Source organism: Equus caballus, chromosome 27 (assembly GCF_041296265.1).
Source record: "Equus caballus isolate H_3958 breed thoroughbred chromosome 27, TB-T2T, whole genome shotgun sequence".
Lineage (NCBI taxonomy): Eukaryota > Metazoa > Chordata > Mammalia > Perissodactyla > Equidae > Equus > Equus caballus.
This window is the reverse complement of record NC_091710.1, coordinates 50,456,147-50,481,913: the sequence shown is the minus strand read 5'-3', so window position 1 is coordinate 50,481,913 and position 25,767 is coordinate 50,456,147. Positions and strand designations below refer to the sequence as shown.

Below are 25,767 nucleotides of genomic sequence, written 5' to 3'. Positions count from 1 at the left end.
TGTGAATTGCACAAGTCCGTCATGCATGTGAAAGAATCTGAGGATTTCAACTTACAGCTCTAATCTGACATCATAAACAATTTGGTTTAATGGGCTTTTCCATAAAAGGTTAAAATGACCTTTTTAAATATATTTTAATTTTTATTTGGAAATCACTTCAAATTCACAAAAAAGGTTGCAGGCAGAAAATGAATAGTACAAAGAAAAACTGTGCATCCTTTACATATTTTATAACATTTAATAGCATATACTTTATTGTTTTCTTATATGTCTCTCCCTCTCTCTGGATAATTATATAGAAACACAGAGAGGTTCTCCACAGCACAGTTATAGACTTCAGGAAATAGAACATTGATATAATACTTGTGTCAAACCTATCATTTGTATTCCAATTTTATCAGTTGGACTGACCCAATGATGAACTTTATAGTGGCCCCACCACCACCACCACGGGATCCAGTCTAGGGGTAATAATTGCATTTATTTGACACATCTCTGTAGTGTCCTTTAATCTGGAGCATTTCCACAGGCTTTCTTTGTCTCTATGACATTAACATTATTGAGGAATGCAACCCCACTCCCTCCTTATTAAACAGAATGTTCTTCCTTTTGGGTGTGTCTGCTGCTTCCTCATGATTTGGTTAAGATCATTCCTTCTTGGCTAGAATTCTATATAGGTCATATTCTGTCCATAAGCCCCTCAGTAGTGATGCAAATTTTGATCATCTTGTCCAGGTGACGTCTGAATTCTGCACTGGTTTCTGAGTTTGTCTCTCTTAAAACTTCCCTGGCCTCTCCCTCATAAAGAGACATGTGATTGGATTTAGGGCCCACCTGAATATTCCAGGATAAGCTTCTCCTCTCAAGATCTTTAACTTGATGACAATTTACATCATATAAGGTAAATATCAGTCTTTGCCAAATAAGGTAGTATTCATAGGTTTCAGGGATTAGGAAGTGAATATATTTGGAGGGAAGCATTTTTTTAACCAACCACAGTAGAAGAATTCAGATGAGCAAAGGCAGCAACTTGGAACATCAGAATACACAGAAGCTGAAAGGAAAAGCAACTTTCTAGGTTCAAAGAAGGAACTAGAGCCCATTTCCATATGACCTAAAATAAATGTACAAACACACACAATCTTTTACCAATTGTTTTTATTTCAATCTACAAGTGATGTTAGTAAAATTGCTGTTTCCTAGTAAACTCTTGAGAAATAAGAATGGATGGATGTTTTCTTTTATATATAAACATCACAACTCTAAACCCAAAATATTACTCAATGAGGCATTCCCACTAAAGTCAGGAACAAGGAAATCAAGCATAATCTCTGCTTCTATTTAAGCTTCTTCTAGATGTATTTGCCAAATCAATTAGATTAGGAAAAATAATCAGGGACATAGAATTAGAAAACAAGAAATAAAACTACCTCTGTTTGCAGATGACGCAATGGTGTACCTGGACAGTCTTAGAGAATCAGTGACAAAACTAATTCAAATAATAAGAGAACTCAGCAATGTAGCAGGATATAAAATTTACATGCAAAAAATCAATAGCATTTGTACAGACAAATAATAACCAGTTAGAAGATACACTGGAAAATTTGATTTATAGTGGTCACAAAAGGTTAAATAATAAACTTAACAAGAAATGTTCAAAATTTACGTGAATTAAACTGCAAAACTTTCCCTGAAAGACAAAAAAGTAGACTTGAACAATGAAAGGTATCTATATTTTTGGTTAGGATCATGAAAATATTAGTGCTCTCAAAATTAATACATACATTAAATGCACCTTAATAAAATTTCAGAAGAAGAGAAGATACTGTGAAGATAGGGACAGAGATTGGAATGATGTGGCCTCAAACCAGTGAGGACCCAAATCAATGCCTGCAACCACCAGAACCTGGAGGACGCAAGGAATAGAATCTCCCCTTGGGTCTGAGGAGGAAGAACAGCTCTCTTTTCCCCCTTGTTGTCTTCCTTTCTAATTCATTGATATTTTTTTAGTGACATCCTTTGCTTCCCTTCTTCTTTTCTTTTGTGTATCTTTCATAGATATTTTCTCTGTGGTTACCATGGGGCTTACATAAAACATCTTATAGTTAACAATCTACTTAAGCTGATAACAACTTAGCTTCAATCACACACAAATACTCTAAACTTCCCACAACTAGAAGGACCTGCAACTAAGATATACAACTATGTACGGGGGGGGTTGGGGGAGATAAAGCAGGGGAAAAAAAAAAAAAAAGATTGGCAACAGTTGTTAGCCCAGGTGAAAAAAAAACAAATACTCTAAACTTTTACTCCTCTCCTCCACCACTTTAAATTATTGATTTCACAAATTATGTCTTTTCATATTATGTATACATTAACATATTTTTTTAGTTATAGGTTTTTAACATTTTTGTCTTAACTTCCCTGCCAGAATTAAAGGTGATTTATGCACCATGACTACAGTATTACAGTATTCTGCATTTGTCTATACATTTACCTTTACCAATGAGCTTTAGACTTCCATAGACTTTTGTGTTGCTATTTAAAGTCTTTTCATTTCAGCTTGAAGGGCTCCCTTTAACATTTCTTGTAAGGCAAGTCTAGTGGCGATAAACTCCCTCAGCTTTTTCATATCTGGGAAATTCTTTATGTCTCCTTCATATTTGAAGGAAAGTTTTGGTGGATATAATACTCTTGGTTGGCAGTTTCATTCTTTCAGCAATTTGAGTATATCATCTCACTCTTTCTGGCCTAAAAGGTTTCTGCCGAGAAATCCATTTAAAGTCATGTGGGGTTTCCCTTGTAGGCAAAGAGTTGCTTTTCTCTTCCTGCTTTCAAAAGTCTGTCTTTCACATCTGACAGTTTACTTATAATATGTCTTGGTGTGTATTTCTTTGAATCTATCCTAGCTAGAGTCCACTGAGCTCCTGGAATTTAGATGTCCATTTCCTCACCCAGATTTGGAAAGTTTTCTGTCATTATTTCTTTAAATAAGCTTTCTGCCCTTTTTTCTCTTCTCCTTCTGTGACTCCCAGAATGTGTACATCAGTTTACTTTATGGTGTCCCATAGTACCTTTGGCTTTCTTCACTCTTTTTCATTCTTTTTTCTTTTTGTTCCTCTGACTGGATAATTTCAAATGACCTGCTTTTGAGTTTGCAGATTCTTTCTTCTGCTTTGTCAACCTTCTTTTGAGCCCCTCTAGGGAATTTTTTCAGTTCATTTATTCAACTCTCAAGTTTCTGTTTGGTTCTTTTTCATATTTTCTCTCTGTTTGTTGATATTCTCATTTAGTTCACGCATTGTTTTTTTGAGTTTACAGAGCATCTTTATCATGGTTATTTTGAATTCTAGGTCATGTAATTGATATGGCTCTATTTTTTTAAGACTAGTTTCTGGAGATTTATTTTATTCTCTTTTTGGACCATGTTTCCCTGTTTCATCAGGTGTCTTGTAACTCAGTATTGGAGCCTGTGTATTTGAAAAAAAGCAGCTATCTCTTCTAGTCTTTAAGGAACTAGCTTTATACAGAAGAAGACCCTCACTAATCAGCTTGGTTAGACATTCTGGTGACCTCTGAAACCTTTTGTGGGGGGACATGACTTCTAAAGACCTGTGTGTGCAATTTCTCAATTAGAGTGGCTTCTTGGTTTCTTTTTAAGGAACTCATAATCTTACTCCTTCTGATGACTGTTTGTGACACTACAAATTTTGGTTTGACATCAGCAATCTGACCAGATCTCTCTTGTTCTCAGTGGCCACTGAGCATCTAAAGTATGCCAGCTCCCCATCACCACTCTGAGTTAGAAAAGACAGATATCAGTCCCTCTGACATCTGTTATACTGGAACTCCTCCTCTCTCTCCCAAGGGAGAATCCTCAAGCTGTGTACTTTTTCCCAATCATGCTGAGCTGTGCCACTGCAACAAGCTGCTCCTTACTCTTCTTTGTTCTCAGTGAACCCTAGACATCCAAAGACACCAGTTCTGTCAGTGTTCCCAATGAGGCAAGACAGAAACCTGTTCCTAGAGCAGCCCTTGGAAAAGCCAGAACACTAGATACTTGCTCTGCTTTTCTCTTTCCCCCTAAGGGAGAAGTCATGAGCCAGGGTATTCTCAAATGGCACTGCGCTGTACTGGCTTGGTGTTAGAAACTGATTCAGGTAAAGAGAAATTGACCTTCCTACCCATTTCAATGTGGCTGTTCTTGGATTTGTGCTTGCCTAGGGAACTGTGATTTCTTAACTGGGCTTTGGAAATAGAGATATATTGGTCCATATGTTATAACACCCTTGATAAATGAGTGTTTCTGTGTGGGAACAAGCATTAGGATTCCTATTGCACCATCTTGCTGGCATCACTTCTGCCAAGTTCATGTTTAATTTAATAAGAATTCATGTGTACTTCAAGTCTGGCATTTACACTGGAAGTATAATTGTAAATTATTGATGACAATTACATAGCAATCATAAATCCTTTGGTTTTATCTTTTCAAAAATTAGCTCATACACTCTATAAAGACATCTGGTGGTAAATATTACAATAAAGAGGTCTAGCTATGACTTTATTTCTTACGATTACTCCAACGGATTACCACAAGCTTGGTGGTTTAAAACATCATACATTTATTTTCTTACAGTTCTGGCAGTCTGAAGTTTGAAATCAATTTCACTAGATTGAAATCAAGGTGTTGGAGGAGTCTCACTTCTTCCAGAGGCTCTAGGGAAGAGTGTCCTTATATGTTTCAATTTCTGGACTTCTGGAGCTTCATTCTCTGCTTTCCTTGGCTAGCAATCCCTTCTCCATCTTCAAAGTCAATAAGTAGCACCTTGTTTCAGTAGTCACAATACCTTCTTCTCTGGTTAAATATCTCTCTGCTTCCCTCTTGTAAGGATACTTGTGTTTGGATTTAGGGCCCACTCAGATAATCCAAGAGGATCACCCCACCTCAAGATCCTTAACTTAATTTCAACTTCAAAATCCCTTTTGCATATGAAGTAAGTATCAGGTCCCAGGGATTAGGTTCTGGATATCCTTGAGGGTCATTACCTAGCCTTCCACAATCTATATACTTTATTGAAGCTGAATGTTAAATTTCTTGACGTTCAAATAGTCTTACCTAGTTTTTCCTCAAACAATCTGAGGATGGACATTTCCTAATCTTACATTCCAAAATGCACTTCAAAATTTAAAATCATCAAAATATTTTAATTATAATATATTTGACATTATCTTACTGGCTTGAATCCCTCTATCACAAAAGTAATTTTTTTAATAAACATGCAATATTTGAACTTAACAGAAGAAAGAACTTCAAATATGATAGTAGGAAAATTAAACTCATTATCTATAAAATGAGTTTTATGTCAATGCTCTGTCAATAAAATGCATTAATAAACCTCTGATCATGAAGCCACTGATTTTATGTCCATGGTAAGGTCAAATATCAGAGAATCATTAAGAAGTCTGACCTTTACTGAACTACTTTCACTTTCCAAAGTAACAATCCACATTAGCCTACTGCTTAAGGACTTGATGAAAGTTCTTAACCTCTTCTCTAAATACAAACTTTCAAATTTGACAATGTTTCTATAAAAAACTATTTTACTGATAGTAAAGTAATATATGTTCATTGTAGAAAAAATGAAAATAAAACCAGAAAAACACAGACTATTCACTGTTTATCTTCCCAGTTTTTTCATCATAAGAATTATAACTAATTCCCAAAGTTATGATTATTATATACTGCTTTGCAAGCCTCATTTTTAGTCAATATATTATGAATATTTTAAACTGTTACATAAGTTTATCAAGATATTTTTTAAAGATTATGGCGCATTCTACCATTTGAAAGTTTCATGATATATTTTGCCAATTTTCTACTTTGTTCAGTGGTAGGAAAAATAATAGCCCCCTGCAGAGCTTCATCTTTAATCTATAGAACCTGCAAATATGTTTGGTAAATGGGGTTTGGCAAATGTGATTAAATTAATGATTTTGAGATTTGGAGATTATCCCACGTTATCTGGGTGGGCTCAATATAATCACAAAGGTCCTAATAATTGAAAGAGGGATGCAGGAGAGTCAGGGTCAGATTCAGAAAGAGATCTGAAGATGCTAAGCTGCTGGCTTTGAAGATGGAAGGGGGCCATGAGCCAAGGAATGCAGGTGGCCTCTGGAAACTGGAAGAAGTAAAAATATGGATTCTCTCTTAGAGGCTCCAGATGGAGGGCAACCCTGCCAATACCTTGATTTCAGCCCATTTCAATAAGCCCAGTAAGACTCATTTCAGATTTCTGACTCCAGAACTGTAAAAAATGATAAATCTGTGTTTTTTTAATCCACTAAATTTGTTACAGCAGCAATAGGAAGCTAATGCATCACTCTTACAAACAGCATGGTAACAATGATCATTTTAGATAAATCTTTTTTCATTGTGTAGCTTGTTTTATGGGATAAATTCTCAGAATATTTTAAGGTATGTATTGTAAAAATGGTATCCAGAAAGTCTGTACCAAAATAAAGATGCGTTGATAAGAAACAGAGTCTGTTCTCTATTTGTTTCCCAATACTAGGTATTATCATTTAATTTTTCTGATAAGTTGATAGTTAAAAAACAATGATATCATTTTAATTAATTTCTTAGTTTAGTGTGTGGATGAACATGCATCTACAAGCTATTAATTATTTGTATTCTTTAGTGAAATATGTTTTTATATTTTGCCAATTTTTCTGCTGGAACATGTGTCTTTTTGTTGAAATAATTCTCCATTTGTTAAAATTAAGAACTCTTGTCATGTAAGCAGTAAATATTTTTCTCAGTTTTTGCATATCTTTGAATATTTTTCTAATAATACTTTGAGTAAAATGTAATTTATATTATGTCAAATCTATAAATCATTTCCTTTGTGATTTCTTATATTGTTTATATCTTTTTGCACCATAATAAGTGAGATCTTAATCTATATTTTCTTCCAACTTTTACAAATTAGTTCAGTCTTAAATTTTAGCTTTCACTCCACCTAAAAGTTTTTGGTAAAAATGTGAGTAGGGACATGAGTTTATATGTACTCATAGGTACTTACATGTGTGTCTATACCAAGACCACATCGCATTAATTATTGCAGCTTCTCCACTCTGTCTATTTCGTTAGCCTGATGCATCCTGGAAATCAGCTCAAGTACTGTCATTCTCTGAATCCTGTCTCTTCAGTCTGATGTGGATGGCACTTTGCTAACATATCTTTCCTATGTCAAAAGGAAATTTGAGGAAAAGGAATTTGTCTTGTTCTACCTTCTATCTGTAAAGATCAGACCAGGGATTGGCATATTGTATAACCCAGTATTTTTTTGCTGAAGAAATTAATTCATTAAAAGACAAACCAGACAAAGGATAAGCTTGAAAAAAGATATCTGCATATTTGAAAGTAAGAATATTATAGAAGTATAACAAATTCAAGGAGTTTTAAATATATTTCCATACTTGATACTCACATTCACCCAATTAGCAAAATAGGTACTAATACTAGGATAACTGTTCTAGAAAAAATAAAAAAGCCAAGGTTTGGCAAGTGAATTAAGATTGCAAGCATCTCAGAATTGCAATTTCATTGCCAGCCTTGTCTGAATACCTTCACTGACAGGCAAATCACTACATTCCAAAGCGGCCCAAGTACTCTTTAGAAAACACTGACATTTGGAAAGTTCTTTTCCACTGAGCCAAAAAACTATTTCCCAATAAATTGGAATCCATTGGCCCAAATCTCGCTCTTTGAACCACAAAAAGCAAAGCAAGATTCCATCTACCTGATAACCTTTCAAATACTATTTGAATGAAAACATCATGTTCCTATTTGTAAATATTTTTTCCTAAAGTTGCTTTTTCCCTAGATGTTAGAAAAGAGAATAGAAATTAGATCTTTGAATTCTAATCCAATCTGAAACTTACTCAGTGGCTTACCTTGGCTGAAAGGTAAATAGGCTCTAGTCAAATAGCCATCAGTAGGAGTATTATAAGGTAAGTAGAGTGTGTCCAGGAACAAACAGACTTTAGGAAGCAAGACAGTGGGCATTAAAATTATGATACAGCTTCAAGGAAGACATCATCATCATTATCATCACTATCATCAGCATCATTATCATCACCATCATGTTCATAAACAGTTGTGTAGTGCTTATTATGTGCCAGCTGTGTTATAATTGTTTTAAAATGTTAACTCACTTTATCCTTGAATAACCTTAGGAAGTAGGCAGTATCAGTAGGTCCCTCTTACTCATAAGGGACTGAGACAGACAGGTTAAGTATCTTGTCCAAAGTAAGGTAGAAAGAAAGGGGCAGAGAGACCACATGGAACAAACCCGAGGAGCTCAGCCCCAGGCTTAGTGTCCTTACCCACCACACTATGTGGTCTCTCATCTAACTTCCTCATTTTTTTTTTTTTTTTTTTTTTGAGGAAGATTAGCCGTGAGCTAACTGCTGCCAATCCTCCTCTTTTTGCTGAGGAAGACTGGTCCTGAGCTAACATCCATGCCCATCTTCCTCTACTTTATATGTGGGACGCCTACCACAGCATGGCTTTTGCCAAGCAGTGCCGCGTCTGCACCTGGGATCCGAACCGGCGAACCCCGGGCCGCCGAGAAGCAGAACGTGTGAACGTAACCGCCGCACCACCAGGCTGGCCCCTAACATCCTCATGGTTTATGAACTTGGTTTTGTTGTTGTCATTGTTTTATATTAGAGGGTTTTTTTTAATTTAAAGCATTCATTTGAGAACTACTGGTGTGGCTGAAATATTGCCTAAGGAGATGCTCACTGTTTATTATATCAGAACTTAAGAATTCAAAATGACTTTCTAACACAAGTTCTAGCTAGAACTGAAATTATTTTTGACTCTCCAAGACTAATCAATAATCTTACATTGACACTAACTTGTCTGATCTTCAAACTTCTTCTGAGTAGAAGACTTCAGCAATCTGGTTGGCTTGTCAGCCTCCTAGGTCAGAACAGATGGTTTGCACACTGCTGTGATTTCTGTCAGCCTATGAAACTGGCTTTGTCTTGTCATCAGTTCCTGCTTTCTTCTCCCTTCTCACTCCCATTCATTAAGTTTCTGTTTCCTATTTCATTAACTTCCAAGGAATAAACACGAACTACAAGCAGACTTAGAGATTTATACACATACGAGGTTAGTTGAAAGCAAAACTAATATATCTATTTTATCTGAGCTCACTAACTGATTTTGTTTTAGGCAAACAGGGATTAATTTTTTTGTGTGCCTTAAATATCAAGGAATTCATTATCTAGTAAACTCAGTTTTTGATGCATTGACCTTAAGTTACAGTCATAAAATTTTGAAAATAAAATATGTTCTTTATGGAAATCAGCGGAACCAGATGCTGGACTCTCACTATAATTTGTCAAAACCCAAACACAGTCTGTCTAATAAATTATAGGGAGGTATATTTGTGAATAAGGCTGTCCCTTGCTCAGTTCTCAGGAGAGTTATTCAAGGAGCCAAATCACTGAGCAAAATTAGAGGTTTGGATTTTTTGATAGCTAATTTTCTAACTAGTTTCCATATTTCATTGTCCTATATGAATCTGCTTTGCAGAAGTAAAATACCTACCCTACTTCTTGCTTACTTAGTCAAGTGAAACTTAGGGAGCACAATAATAACACCTTGCCAAGAGGCTTTCAGATAAGTAAGTCTGAATTCCAAGTCAGAACATAGATTTCCCCAACACATAGCAGAAAGTGGCAGAGCAGTGAGCTGTTTCCAGTGTTGAGGGAACCTAAATGGCTATGCCAAATGAATAGAAGTTGCGGTTAGAATGTAGGAGTATCCCCCAGTGGGAGCAGTGGGTTGAGTTTCACACTCATTGCCACAACAATTTGGAGCCAACAATTAACCAAGGACTTGAAGGACTAAACTGACATTAAGGGACAAAAAACTTCTGGGAAACCAAGTAGATGAGGAGGGATAGAGTGATACTTAAAATCTATCAGTGGGTCACAAAATCTTGAGAAGCTCACACTTTTCTCTCTCTATAGGGTTCTCCACATCTCAAATTGAATATGACCAAATAATTTATTGCGCAACATCAGCCAAAGACATAGAAGCTACACATCAGATTACCTTCCATTGGTGAGAGCTGATGGCATTTAGAATTCTATGTCTAAAACGTAGATTGCATGAGACTGAAGATTAACTGCAAACTTATTTATAAGAAGTAAGTTTTGCTGCTAGACAGATGATTAGTGAAATGTAATAGTCATATTTTGGTGTGCTTGCCCTTCATGTGTATCCACGTAGACTTGGAGATATTGACCCCATTGAGATATGTGTGTATGTTTAAGAGGCGGGAGACAGTGGGGAGACAGAGAGAGAGAAGCTGAGATAAAAAAGGGGGTAACTCCTCAGATCCTGAGGACCAGAGGTGGAAAACCAGGGGCTTGGGCCATTGGTTTCATCATTTAATTCACACATCCAGTAAACAAGCTTCTTTTCCTTTATAAGTATATGAGGTAGGAGTGCTTCATTTGGTTGAATCAAGCATGAGAACTGTGGAGAAAAATATAGACTCTCTGTAAATTACTGAAGTTGGTCAACAAGTCTTTTCTTGACATTCTCTTACTCATTCTTTTCCAAACTTAGCTTATTTCCAAGCAAGTTGTATTGCCAGCAAACACATCTCTCATTCACCTGTGCTTTATATTTCCTTATTTCACTTCCTCTGCTCCTCCCTCACCTTACCTATGCCTCTGATATCCTTGCAAGGCAGCCTCTCCCTGGGTAATCTCCACCTGCTCTAAACCTTTAAGTGATCTTTGAACCTATCAGTTGGCACTAATTGTACCCAGTAGTTAACGGTACCTATCTCCCCTCTGTGTTTTCATGAACTGTTTGCTGACAGGGAGTCTTAATTCATTTGGTAGCTCCATAGGGTCAATATAAGGAATTTTAGTTATTTGAAATATGAAAAGAGAGATAACAGGAGCTGCCGATTTTATTCCAATCAAAATGGTATTCTTCCCATTCCAAAAATGCATTATTGATTTCATATTTAATTTCCAGTATAACAGACCAAAGGTAAAACTACCAAATTAATCATATGATCTCTGATTTCTCTTCTAAACTCCCAAACATACTACTCCTTCAAAGCGTTAGTAGAGCTCTGTGATATATTAAAATTTTCTCTCTAAATGTCGAATAAATATCTTGACAATTGGTTTCTGATAGATGTATATGATCATCTCTTGCCACTTATCAAACTTATGATTTCTTACAAACTTCTATCTTATAACTAAAGTTAGCGTTTGGATACAGTCTAAATATGGAGAATCTGTAGATTTTAAGGACATCTGTGGTAGCTTAAAATAATGCACAGTGAAAACATATTTTGTCCAGTGTAGGCTGAGATAAAACTAAAAAGAAAATGTCAGTTTTATCACATTAAAATATATCCATGCAATCATTTTCTTAAGGCTCTCTGCAAACCAACCTGCAATAATCCAAAGCATTTTCAGATAATTTAATTATATTCTAAATGACGGATATGATTTATAAACTCTCAAGGATCAATTCATGCTATACAACTAATTTAATGAAAATTGATCAACTGTCTACTACAGGCTTAAAGAATTCAATTTAATGGATGGTGCTAATTTTTCAGAATTAATTTGCAAAATAAAGTTACACTGGGAAATATGAGGAAAGTGATATAATTCCTTTGCCTTTTTTAGGTCATCATTTTTTAAACTTGCTATTAATTCTTCATTTCTATTTGTCAGTGACATTTATAAAGCTCTAAATTGATACTTCAATGTTAGGGACTATATTCTTAAATAATCTCACTTCTTAATTGGAGTGGCTAATCACCATCCTCCTCCTCTTAATCACCACGTGTGTGTGTGTTGGGGGTGGTTTCCCAGTTCTACACACCTGCTTTGTTTTATTTCTTATTTTCTGTCCAATATTTCTCAAATTTTTTGCCAATATATTTAGATAAACATAAATATTTCAACTTTCCTTTTCCTAAAAATTTTTCTAGGTACTCTGTCCAAGGGTATGTGCTCTACTCCCCAAAGTAGAGAATTCTTGCTCTATTACTTGATAGAAATGTCCACTTCTTTTCTCTTTTAATTTTCACAGAAATCAGCAACTCTAATGAATAAAATAACAAACACAATTTATTAGCAATACTTCCTTCAAGACAATCTGCCTGTGCCTAATAGGTTATTGAAAAATTTAGCAATATGATATATTTTCTGATACTGGAGATGGAAGAAAGTTGTCTTCTACTTTGAAAGTTGTCCGGGCTGACCAAGTGTTGTCTTAAATTAGGGTCTTAGGTTACATTACACCAGGTCAGCAGGAACTGCCCTGGGTAGATAAGAAATGTGATTAACCTCTTTTCAACGGAGTTGTAAGAGTAAAAGCCAAAGCCACTCTAACCAGTCATATGAGCACTAAGATTTGTAACTCCAAAAGGATCTTATTCCAGAAAAAGTACATATAAATTAAGAAGGTTTAAATTTATTTAGAATGACAAAATAAAGCAACATAAAAACCTTATAATCACAAAGTACCAAGAAGCATGAAATAAATGCAAGAAGTTGTAGAGGCAACAAACGCAACAGTGGCTAATGCAATGCAAGTTTACCATCAGCTGGGATTACAAAATAAAGTGCCATAAATGAGTTATGTTGTTGTTGTTGGCATCAAATCACTGAATAAATTATCTGAATGGGGAATTTATTTGGAAACAAATTCTTCTATAATTCAACCCTTACCTTTTGTTCTCCGTAATTTTAGGCAACAAGGGACTAACACATGAACAGTAACCTCTTTTTTTACCTCCACACTAGAGTTGAGTTACCTTTTTAAAAAATATTAATGCCACCATAATTTAGCGACCCCAGGAGTTTACATTTTATGGGTAGAATGTACATTTTAAGCATCATTGGTGCTTGCAAAAAGGTGCTCAATATTTCTTATGATTTAATCGTTTACAGAAGTCAATAGAACCTTTTGCAATGGTTATTTGGCTAGTCACATCATTTCTGTGAGGCAGGGAAAGGAAGATGATAGCATACTCATGGCTGAATTAACATTTTTTAAAACGTGGGAACACCCATAGACTTCTCGTGATTTTCCTAGAATTAGCAGCAGAGTCTACACTTATACCTGGCGCTGTTCTCTGTTCTATTCCATAAGAACAGCCTCTGCTCATATTAGAAGAGCAAGAGAAATGCAAGTATTCCACTTAATGGTAACTGAATGTTGGATAAAACTTTACAGTCAAATTAAAACACAGATGAAGTCCAGATTAAATTGACCTCTGATCCGCTATGTGTCTGTATTCAAGGTAAAGGTCAGTGTCCTTTTGATTCACACACATACCCTAAGAGAATTTTTTCTTCATATAAAACATTGCCTCACTTAACTCTATACTCCTATTTATTCGACACACAGCAATGTGTACATACACTCTCAAAATAAGAAGCAGTACTAGAATGACTTACATGGTAAAGACGTCCAGTGTATCTCCGGCGGTTCTTGCCATCTCAAAGTAGGTTTGCAGAATGTTGACAGTTCCAGAAAGCGCTTCATGACCGCAGCCACAGAAGAGGGCAACTCCAGCATAGAGCAGGATGGTGGCAATCAGAGAGGCATAGGGAATGCCTCCCAGGCATTTAATACAGCACTCAAAACACCCTACAGGAGACCAACAGAAGAAAAGTTAAAAATTAATATTTTTTATTAAACTAATGAAGTGTTTTTTCAAACTTCAGCATTAAGGGTGGGTATATTTGCATTTATAGATGACATCAGGTCAACCACATAAATCAAGTCCTAGGCTGCCCTGGAGGGTATAAAAATCACGTTTCTTAATATAAACCCAACCTCCACAGACAAGAGAATGCTTACTTCCATTGACGGCTTCCTCCTCTACCCCAAAACCAACAGAAGCCCTTCCTTCCCACTCAGACTTCCTACAATAATCTTGACACACGTGCACGCATATCATTCTATCTTAACTTTATTGCTGTCAAATTTCACAGGCTTAAGTTTTTATTTCAATGACACTTACTCTTTTGAACTCCCTGTAGCTGTAGCACTTAAACAGTGACTCAAAACCCGTTAGCTGTGTGTGAACCCAGTTTAGTGAACTTTGACCTGCAATTTTTAAAAATGAAAGAGCATAGACTAGCCAATATCTGAGTCCATTGCATGTGGTAAGACAAATCATTTCAGAATCTTTTGAGTTCAGATATTTATGTACGTCATTTTTGTAGTGACTCATAATGCAAAATCTATTTCTTGCTGTGGTGCATGTTAAAAAAAAAAACGAGAAAGATACTGTCACAGTAGAAAAGAGAGACCAGGCAGGTTAGAATCCTGACTCCACCACTGTGTGTTTTTTGGCAAGTTTATCATTTTGATTTCTTCATTTGTAAAAAGATGACAGTAAGAATTTCCCTTAGTGGTTCTTGTGAGCATTAAATGAGTTAATACATAAAGTAGTGCATGACATAGAGTGACTACTCAGTAACATTACATCTACTGATATTAGATGGAATTTTAACCATTATTAATGTAAACTACTATCATACTGTAGAATAATTTTCAAAAATCCTTTAACCAGAGTAATCATTTTTGCTTTTTGAAGTTTCATCACTTCAGTCTTTAAAAAAGATGGGTTTAAATATTTAGTCTGAGATGTCAGAAAACCATGATTGTCAATATTCAAAATAAGTGTCAGAATTTTCTAGGTGACTGCTAGATATCTTCTTCTAAGATACTAACTAGAAATGCTTAAGTATATATACACTATGTAATAAGAAATACTGACCGTATATTATGTGCCAGCCACTGGCGAGAAAGGATACTTCAGGTAAGAGGGAGGACAGGTAAGAGGCACTCCTAAGATTCTCTCAGTTTCACTTCTGTTCACCTCTGTCCTTTGCCCTTTCCCCATGCATATCCTATTCCAAAAATTCCCTCTTACTTTTGTCCCTTTGGAAGTTCTTGATCAAATCTCTTTTTATAATGCTGAAGCCCCTCAAAAACTCTCCACATGACTGACTTTGCTCCTCTTCAGAAACAAATAACAAAGGGGATTGGGAGATGGATTGTTGTTGATTGTACTTAAGTCATAGGAAGATCTGTGTGTACTTCATTTGGAATGCATACGTTTATAGCAACATATGATACATGCAATCATTGCAAAGTTCCTGTGTGGAGTAACTTTGTATTCAGAGTGTGGGCTAGTCTGCTCTTCTAATATTGATCAGTGAACGGGCCTTCTTAAGAGAATCGTGGCTCATCTCATTCCCAAAGGAGATAAAAAAGAAGTCTGAACACCTCCCCACTTCCGTAGTTCTTGCTTGTACGGGCCAAATAATTTTGTGGACATTCTTTTCCTGACACATACACACATACACACAAACACACGCAAAACATGGAGAAGTAGAAAAGGTTACAACAGCTTGACACTTCACATGATGGGAAGAAATTTCAGCAGCAGATGGATGAGACCAGTGTGTGTAGTATCTGAATGTCGTTAAACACAGTTTTGGGTGGAGATTAACAGGGTAGCAGAAAAATCTTTGGACTATCTATCTCTGTATGTCATAAAATTGCCATCTTACTGATTATTTAAAAATAAAGACAAGAAAAGAAACAAAGTTAGTAGGAGCCCAAAGAAGAGTTACATCTAATTTTGGAAAGTGCCCCAAATAGCCCCATGATCTCAAATTCCACTCGTTAGTGATTTCTCTCTCCGACCATTCTTAAAAAACTTGATACAGGTGTAGGGGATTTCTAGATTTCTACCGCAGACAGCGAAGTGTCAAAACCAGATTATCATATTGTTGAATATAGACAGGGATTACCTTTGCTGCGTCCCAGACCTAAAGCTTCTAAGAGGGTAAAGGTAAAACCTGAATGAGAACCGCTCAGGAGTAAATGAAGTGGGAATAGATGACCACCAAAACTGCCATTGAGGACTTCTTTTATTACTAATTTCTAATTTACAGTTTCTACTTATTTCGCATTTTCTCCACTGTGGTTTAGATGGGCCAATACTAGCCTCTGTGCAAGCAAGCCTAGTTACCTAGACTATATACGCAAAATGGAGGGAGATGTTACTGTCATGGTCTATAGCATTAATTGAGTAGTGTCTTTTAAATTTGGAAAACCATGAGACAAATTTCAATACTGGGTAAACCTAAATCAACAACTCTAAGGTGATAGGCATTCCTGAATGAGAATAAGCTTAAGATCTCCGAATTAAATGGAAATATTTCTTTTACTCCTTATTTAAATGCTCCCATTTAAATGCCTGAGAATTGGGACTGGCCGGGTGGGTCAGCAGTTAAGTGTGCACGTTCTGCTTCTGCAGCCCGGAGTTCACCAGTTTGGATCCCGGGTGTGGACATGGCACCCCGTGGCAAGCCATGCTGTGGTAGGCATCCCATGTATAAAGTAGAGGAAGATGGGCACGGACGTTAATTCAGGGTCAGTCTTCCTCAGAAAAAAGAGGAGGATTGGCAGGTGTTAGCTCAGGGCTCATCTTCCTCGAAGAAAAAAAAAAAATAAAAATAAATAAATAAATAAATAAATGCCTGAGAATTATATTACCCCTATTGACAAATACAGATTCCTCTAAACCTGCGTTACTTCCAGGTAAGGCTACAATCTTTCAATTGAAGCCCTGATCCTCTGCAAAACTTTTACTCAAAGTAAGAATCTTGAAGTGTCTCATCACACACATTTTGGACTTGTAATGGGCCAGATCCTAATTACCCCTGCTCTTCTGCAGGGCCTGAGTTGCCCACTGGATTTAAAAGAAGACTCTCAGAACTCCCATCTGGGGATCAGCGCATCATTTCAGTATTCTCTCCAGCTGCCAGAATCCCACGTAGTTGCTGGCAGGGGAGCTTCTTTCCACCCACAGTGAGAAGCAGCCTTGGCAGAGCAGCAGAGTCACCATAGCAACCATGCTCCAGGGCCCGGGATATGCTCCCAACAACCATCCTTTAAGGCTGAGGACTCTGCTGCCACCCATCACCATGCTTTTACTGCACCTCAAGTGAGAAACCACCCTATTAAATGAGTATCAGTGAAAGCATAGTAAGTGGAGTGCTGGCACTGGAGAAAATAACTTTCTTGAGAAAAACTCTATAAAAATAATCATGATTACTTTGCACAGGAAAAATTTTCAAGACTAGATATTATGAGAACAAAGCCATTGATTCCCAAATAGAGCTGGTTGTTCAAACATTGAACAGAGAATGTACATGCTCTAATACATACAAGGAAGCGTTTCTCATTTCCAGTTCCTGGGTGTATTTTTCCTAAATGACTTAACACTATGCCTTTACTTTCACACGAAAAAAAATATGAAAAGAATTATAAGATTTTCTTTTCAAGGCACTCTGAAACATTAGCATTTGTTCAATGTTTATGGGGGGATAGATTGACTTGTCCTAATACAAAAATTTCAAAAAAAATGAAGCTCTTGAGATACTCTCAGTTTTTAAAAAGATTAAATATATGATAATTTGCTTCCATTTAAACATTGTGAGATAAATATAAGCCTTTGCCTTTGCTCACTCCTCAAAATGCACCAAAATAAATAAAGAGAAAGAGAAAAGAACCTAAACCAACAAGAAAAAGAGCATGGAAGATAGATAACTGAAAAGAGAGGCCAACACAATGCTGGGTTCCGGAAAAGAGACTGACAGAAGAGTGACAATTTATTCATTGACAAGTTTCTCCTAGCACCATTTACAAATGAGTTGATTTTTTTTCTCCCAACCCACAATATGCTCTTCTTGTTACCAAGTATCCAGAGAGGTATGGGTCTGTTTGTGGGCTGTCTATTCTGTTCCATGAGTCTTACGGTCTATTCCTGGGCCAATATCACACTGCCTTATAGTTTATCTTGGTTTGTGGTGGAGAAAATTCCCCCAGCTTGTTCATCTTCCTCACGTGTATCACGCTATTCATGGTCCTTTTACATTACCATACAAATTTTAGTAACAGTTTGTCTGATTCCACAATTTAACTCATTGGAATTCTGACTGGTATTTTTATATTGATTTTGCATCTAGAAATTTTGCAAAATTATTTTGTTGATCCTCTGAATCATTCTGATTCTTTCAATTATTTTGAGTTTGCTATGTTGATATTCTCACCATCTGTGAAGATTTTGAGCTTGCTTTCTTTTCGTCACTTGTACCTTTTTATTTATCTTTCTGTTGACTTATTCTGTGAGGTAGAATGCAGTGAGAAGAGTAGCAATAATGATTTTAAAAGCACCTTTTTTTGTTCCTTATATTAAAGAAAACACTTTCCAGGTTTTACCATTAAGTGTGCTGTTTGCTGTTGGTTTGTTGGTTAAAGAGTCTCTAATTTCGAATTCCTTAACATGCTTTTTTCCCATCTGTTGAAATAATTTTATGTTTTTTCCTTTTATCTGCCATTTCAATAAATTTTTCTAATTTAAACTAAACCTGCATTCCTGAGAAAAATCCAACTGAGTAATGCTGTATTTTTTAAAACTGCTGAATTTGTCACACTAACATTATGTTCAATATTTTTACACTGATCAATTCATTCCAAAAATAGCTATTGAGGCCTCACCAGGTGCCAGGCACTATGCTAATTGCTGAAGCTGTGGAAGTAAATAAAATAAACAAAAATCTCTGCTGTTGTTGTAGAGGTGGGAGATGGATCATAATCAAGATGCAGAAGTAATATATGTGAGATTGTGAAAAGCACAGAGAAGAGAATCTAAACAGGGAAGTGGGGGAGGGAATATTGGAATAATGGTTTCATTTTTTCAGGAAAGGAATAACTGAGACAGCATTTTTGTGTGTATGTGTTAGGAAGATTGACCCCGAGCTAACATCCGTTGCTAACCTTCCTCTATTTTGTATGTGGGATGCTGCCACAGCATGGCTTGATGAGCAGTGTGTACATCCACACCTGGGATCCAAACCCGCAAACCCCAGGCGGTGGATGCGGAGTGTGTGAACTTAACCACTACGCCACCAGGCCAGGTCTGAGAAGACATTTTTTAAAAAGAAGTGAAGAAGGTAAAGAAGCTACCCAAGAGGCTCTCTGGGAGAAGTGGGTTTCAAACAGAGGAAAAGTAAATGCTAAAGTTCTGAGGCAAGTGTGTGCCTAGAGCATTTGAGGAAAATCCGAAAAGCCAGTGGTGGCAAAACAAACACAGGAACCTAAGATGAGATTAGAAATCTAATGGGTGAGGAGAGGGAGACAAAGGTTAATGAACGGGACGGACACCTAATTTTTGCATTCTTGTTTTGGAATCGAGTTTATACTAGCTATGTGAAGTGATCTCCTCTTTCCGTACCCTGGGGGTGTTTGCATAAGGTTTAGCTGCACAATAAATATCTGGTAAAGCCAGCCAGTAAAACCATCCAGGCCACCTGTGTACTTTATGGGAAGAATTTTAACTGCGGATCTATTTTGCTACTTGTTACAGAACTAATCAAGTTTTCTATTTCTTCTTACGTCTGTTTGCTGAGTTCAATTTTTATAGGCATTTGTAAACCTAATATAAGATTTTAAATTTTTAGTGAAGTTGTACATAACTTTGTTTTATAGTATTTGTAATTATTCATCAGCTGCACATTACTTCCATTTTCCCTGATGATTTCAATTACCCTTCATTCCTATCTCCCTTCCTTCCTTCCTCCCTCCTTCCTTCCACCTCTCCACCCCTCCATCCCTCCCTCCTGTCCCCACTCATCTCTTTTCTTTGTAAGAGTTTTCTAAAACCTATTGTGATTTATTTTTGACATGCACTTTATTTATATATTTGGTTTTTCTGTTTTAATTTACAAATATATGAGATTTTTCTATTTTTCAGTTTGTTATTTGTTTGTATCTTAATTGCATCATTGTTAGAGAATGTGGTCTATAGGATAGCGATCTTTTGGAATTTATGGTGACTTCCTTTAAATTAAATCTTAAACTTGAGTTTTTCGGTCTCTAAAGGCAGTAGAAATTAAGGTCACAAACTCACAGGAGTGCTGGCTTATGGTATCATATTCAGAGAAGACTTTCTCCCCCATCAACTCACCCAAGATAAAGGACAGGTAATTTTCTTTTATGTCTTACACCAAATTTTTGTGATTCTTATTGTTCTGTTTATTTTTTATTTTGTTTTCTTGATTCAGCATTCCACTAAAGCCTTTTAGAGTGCTGGCTTTTAGACTTTGGATTCAAGCTAGGAACTCAGGCTGCTTCCTAACCTCTGCTACCAGGACACCGAACATAAAGCCAAAGAGACCAGGAATATGAAAATGACCGCAGAGCCTGCTGTTGGCTTCAAAGCTGTCTTGCTGATCCTTCTGAACTGCCCCCTTGACTTTATTTTGGGCATCTAAGGATTCTACTTACTGTCTTGTCAGTGCACTAATGAATACATATATAAGTAAATATGTTTTAATTATATCTATATTTTAAATCTATCTATATTTTAAATACACATGCATGTTAACTCCATAATTTTAATTGTTTTGCCACAGAAAAGTTTTTCACGTTATTTAGTCTACCATACTGCTGGGAGTTCACTGTTAATTATAAAGCGACAACAAAAGATCACCAGGTATTTGAGAAATAGCTCCAACCTGAAAAAAGGAAACCAGAATAAACACACAGCAGGGACGCACAGAAATGAGAGACAAAGCAGGCAGCTGATGGGAGTTTAAAAAGGGTGCACTCCACACACACACACGCACATGTACACATGTATATTCCCCTGGGATATAATTAAATACATTGCACTCTTGAAATAAGAGTAGATGCTGAAAATAGGTAACTGCAAAAAAAAAGTTAAAAGCTCTTATTAAATAAAACTACGAAAGCAGAAGTTTACATTTCAATGGAAGGGCTAAAAGACAAAGAAAAGGAAATCTACAGCAAGGTAGAACAAAAAGGTAAAGTTGGAAATTGGAGAGAAAAGATAAGCAACTTAGAAGATCAGATGAGGAGTTCCAATATCCACATCCAAATATAATGAGGCCCATCAAGAAAAACAGAAAATGAAGATTAGCAAATTATCAAACACTGTAAAACAGTTTCCTGGAATTGAAGAATGTGAGTCTCCAGAAGGAAAGGACTTTCTTTTGGGGGCTGATTACCTTTCTGTAGTCCTTACATCCCCCACTACCTACTGCTGCCCCACAGCCACACCAACACCAAAGAGGATGAGAAGTCTGATGCAGAGTTTTACGGCCATGAGAGCTCCACCAATTACAGCAGTTGGGGTCATGGACAATAAGTGTCTTAGACAAAGTCATCATCAGACAAGGCAAATGAGAAGTTATCAGCTAAAGTTACAGCAAATAATTTTCCAGAGGACTATTTTAAAAAAACTTGTAACAATTCAACAACAAAAATTAAGAAAGGAAAAATAGTGTCGGAGCCAATATCCACTCCTCAAGTTACTCTTTCTTGGCCCTAAAGTAGGAAATTTTCATTATTCTGACATTTGTCTGAAGGATAAGCATAGAGGAAGGTTTGAGGCTAATGACTTCAAATGACGAGACCTAGTTGGTTTGGGGGACAAATTTTTCAATTAATTCATTTATTGAGCAAATATTAATTAAGCATCTACCATGGGTCAGATACTGTTCTAGGAATCGGGCATGCAAAAATGAACAAAAACCAATTTTTGACCTCATAGCTTTTACATTTTGGTGAGGAGAGTCAATAAACAAAGTCAACAAGTAATATAAATAACGTCAGATGCTGATGAGTGTCATGGAGAAAAACAAAGCAATTCTTGGGCCAGAGAGTTCAATTTTTAACTGGAAGGTCTTGTGGCAGATTAAAGATGGCTACAAGGGGGCTTTATGATGCTTCCCATCCAGGCTTAGAGCCAATTTCTGAACTTCCAAGAATCTGAGCTGCCTGTGGATGCTTTGACAATACAACGTGGCAAAAACAATGCTCTGGCCTTTATGGGGTCAGCCTTCAAGAAGATTGGAAACTTTTGCTTTCTCTCTCTTGAAGCTCCTGCTTTGATGGAGCCATCCATGATGTCTCACCATGCTATGAGTCAGCTTAAACTAGCCACTGGGAGAGGCCACCTTAAATGACACATTCCTGGGAAGTCCTCAGCACTTCCAGGCATGCTGGCTGGGGCACCATCCATGCAAGTGAAGACACCATCTTGGACACCCAGTTCAGTCAAGAATTCAGATGACTCCAGCATCATTCACTTTCTGGCTGAAACTGTGTGAATGATTCCAAGTGAAAACTGTCCATTTGAGTCCAGCAAACCCATGAAAAAGTGAGAAATCAAACTATATTGCTTTAAGCTAATACATTTTGGGGATGACTCGTTAGACAGCAATGGATAATCCAAAAAACAAGCAACATTTTGAAGATACGCCTGAATGTTGTGAGAAAAAAAGCCAGGCTGATATTGATGTTCATTGGTCCGTGCACTACAGGGGAAGAGGAGGGGTTTAACTGGATCTCCCAGCATCATTTGAACAAGTAAGATGTACAGAATCCTCACGTGTCTGGAACGTGGACAAGTTTGGGTGCTCCACTTTTGTCCTTCCTGGGATGGGTCTGATTGCCCATCAGAAATATGTCTCCACTTGATTAGTTTCTCACCTGGGGGCTTATCTATCACAGTCAGAAGAGTATGGTTCTAATCATTATTGAAGCAATTAACTTTTCTGCCTTAGGCAAATAAGTTTAATTAATCAAAACATTCTTGCTAAGTCATGTTGACCAGTACATTATGTTCTGTAATCAGTGATATATTTTTTAAAGAGCTATCTGAATCATAAGATATTAATAACATAATAAAAACATTTTTAAAAGAAAAGCGTCATCATTCTTCTGGAAAATTCACCATACATGGGCTTTCACCAGCTTCTCAGTATTGGCTCTCAATAATCACTTAAGAAATCACCTGTATGTAATTATACCTCCCTCCTAGGGTTGCATGGAGATCACACCAGGCAATACATTAAAAGGCTTGGCACTGTTTCTGATGCATTGGAAGTGTTCAAAAAATTCTTACTGATGTTATTTAGTCATAAAAATGTATAGTTTTCTCTAATAATTTGTGCAAAATTCTTAGAGTAAGTCCTCTTTAATCTTTGCATTACATGTATATTTAGTTTACCGACTCGTTTGAAAACATGTCAGACATTTCACATGATTTATATAATACTGCATGGTTTCCATATGCTGCAACATCTGTACATCTGTACATCAGAATCAACTGAGACACTTGATAAAAACAGACAAAGTTTTCAACAGAGGGGATCCTGGGATCTCTATTTTTTTTTTTTTTAAAGATTTTATTTTTTTCTCCCCAAAGCCCCCCGGTACATAGTTGTATATTCTTCATTGTGGGTCCTTCTAGTTGTGGCATGTGGGGTGCTGCCTCAGCGTGGTTTGATGAGCAGTGCCATGTTCGTGCCCAGGATTTGAACCAACGAAACACTGGGCCGCCTGCAGCGGAGCGCGCAAACTTAACCACTCAGCCATGGGGCCAGCCCCCTGGGATCTCTATTTTTGACCAAATCCCTGGTGATTTTGGTTCCCAGCCACAAAATTAGAAGGTATAAGGAAAATCTCCAAACTCTGCATCTTTTTTTCTCCTTTTTCAAGATGTTCTTTTTAAAAGTAGGAACTGATTTCTTTCAGCACAGTACTATAGCAATGAATAAAATAGTTAACGTTAAAACCTATCATTTGGGGCTGGCCCGGTGGCACAGTGGCTAAGTGTGCACGTTCCCCTTTGGCCGCCTGGGGTTCGCTGGTTCGGATCCCGAGTGCGGACATGGCACCGCTTGGCAAGCCATGCTGTGGTGGGCATCCCACATATAAAGTAGAGGAAGATGGGCACGGATGTTAGCTCAGGGAAAGTCTTCCTCAGCAAAAAGAGGAGGATTGGCAGCAGATGTTAGCTCAGGGTTAATCTTCCTCAAAAAAACAAAACAAAACAAAAAAACAAGCTGTCATTTGAGTCGGTTATCTTGATAATGCCACTTTGTCCTGGATTATTCAAATGTTTACCCTAACTTTGTACTTTGCTTAGGCCAGGGATATATTTAAATAAAATTTTTAATAATATTTGTCTCAAAACCAAATCAGCTTATTATTCTCCCTGAGTAACTGGTAAAGAGTGTTTATGTAGGTTTGCTGTGGAGATAATTCTAAAGCCTTCCTGTAAAGTATTCTCTTAATTTTGTAGAAGAAAAGCTGGGATTCAGATACCCACCATGCAATATCAAACAGCTAAGGATCTGACAATGTCGGGACATAGTATTGAGTATGTTTGTCTCTAGAATTCTGCTTTGATAATTGCAACATACTGAGGACTATCACTATGACTCTCCATCAAATAAAATAATAACACATACTCCTATACCAAAAGCAGCAGAGAAACAGTCCACAGAAGATCCTGAGTGCTTCAGAACTATTAAATTGCAAACAGAAAAAGCTGATGACATTGACAACAGAAGTAACAACCATTAGCCTCCTAAGTAAACTAATTTAGGAAAAGAGGATGGTATTTTGCTTAAATTGATTTTTTTCATCACAAGTTATTTACTGGTGTTCAATAACATTTTACATGATTTTGAAAATCACTTGTTAAGTATGGCTCCAAAATAATGTTGGTGCCCGGGATTCGTTTTCTTAGACATAACTTTGCCTTCCTAGATGGGTCTATTCTTCGTCTGACCTCATGTGTCACTCATTCAAAAGCTAGTAGAATTTTTCCAAAACGCAAATGGAAATATGTCACTCTCCTGCTTAAAATCTTTCCTTGACTTTCCATTACCGTCACCTACCATTGCACTTTCCATGCATTCCTGACGCACTAGCATGCTGTTTATGACCTTTTCAGCTACACTGGCCACCTTTCAATGCCTTGAAGACAAGGTTCTACACTCATGCTGTTCCCTCTGCCTTGACTCAGCTGATGCTTTTCTTGTGTCAGGCTCCTACCTCCTCACAGTCTACATGTCTCTTCCTTAGAAAGAATCCCTTTTACCGTCCATGAAAGAGGATCCTATTTTCAATATTAAAAAGTCTACCGGAAATCGTGTATTCATTGATGATAAGGTAGAATTCCTTAATCATAACATATCTTAAAGCTCATCATTTATTAACAGACCTTTCTTTTTTAATGACGCATTTTTCTGCATCAGTACTTGTCACTTGGTCCCCAGTGAAAGCTGTCCAGATTGCCAACACTTCTGTTTTTAGTTGGAATTTTATAATACAGTAGAGTAGCACTGGTATTAACTACCATTTGCACATATGTACATATAAATGAGCAATAAAACAAAAACATCAATCATTCCTTAAGTCTCTTTAGATAGACAACTTTTTCAAGAAAACTAGGAAGAAGGGAGAACCTGTTGATAAAATCAATCCTTTAGGAAAAATTGGGGATAGCTTGCTTTCAATGAAAATACTTCACACTTATGTGAATTACACAATTCAGCCTGCAGGTTTCATTCTTGGCTGATATGGTGAACCATGTATTACAAAAAAATTTTAATGTCTTCTGTACGTCACAAAAGAGCTGCAATAATTGCCAAGAATTTTCAGTGCAGTAAGGCATTCTGTGTTGTAAAATCAGGATTGTGTCATATAATGAAGCAATATGGCATTAAAAGGTTATTTTCAAATTTTAAACAGTGTATAATGCTTTATAAAATTGTGTCAATTAAGTATAGCAGTTTGGA

At 36.7% G+C, this 25,767-nt stretch overlaps 1 protein-coding gene across 7 annotated transcripts in view; it reads right to left on the bottom strand.

The window, feature by feature from the left end:
* Positions 1-25,767, bottom strand: part of GPM6A (glycoprotein M6A) — a 312,724-nt gene that overhangs the window by 34,196 nt on the left and 252,761 nt on the right. For 6 of the 7 annotated variants that reach the window (XM_070252863.1, XM_005606415.4, XM_023630781.2 and 3 more), the window contains one exon: positions 13,522-13,714. In XM_070252863.1, coding sequence (XP_070108964.1) covers positions 13,522-13,562 — 41 coding nt within the window. In that variant the 5' untranslated portion in view covers positions 13,563-13,714. Of the gene's footprint in view, positions 1-13,521; positions 13,715-14,090; positions 14,253-25,767 lie in introns of those variants that run through there. The other variant, XM_070252862.1, reaches the window with a different exon arrangement.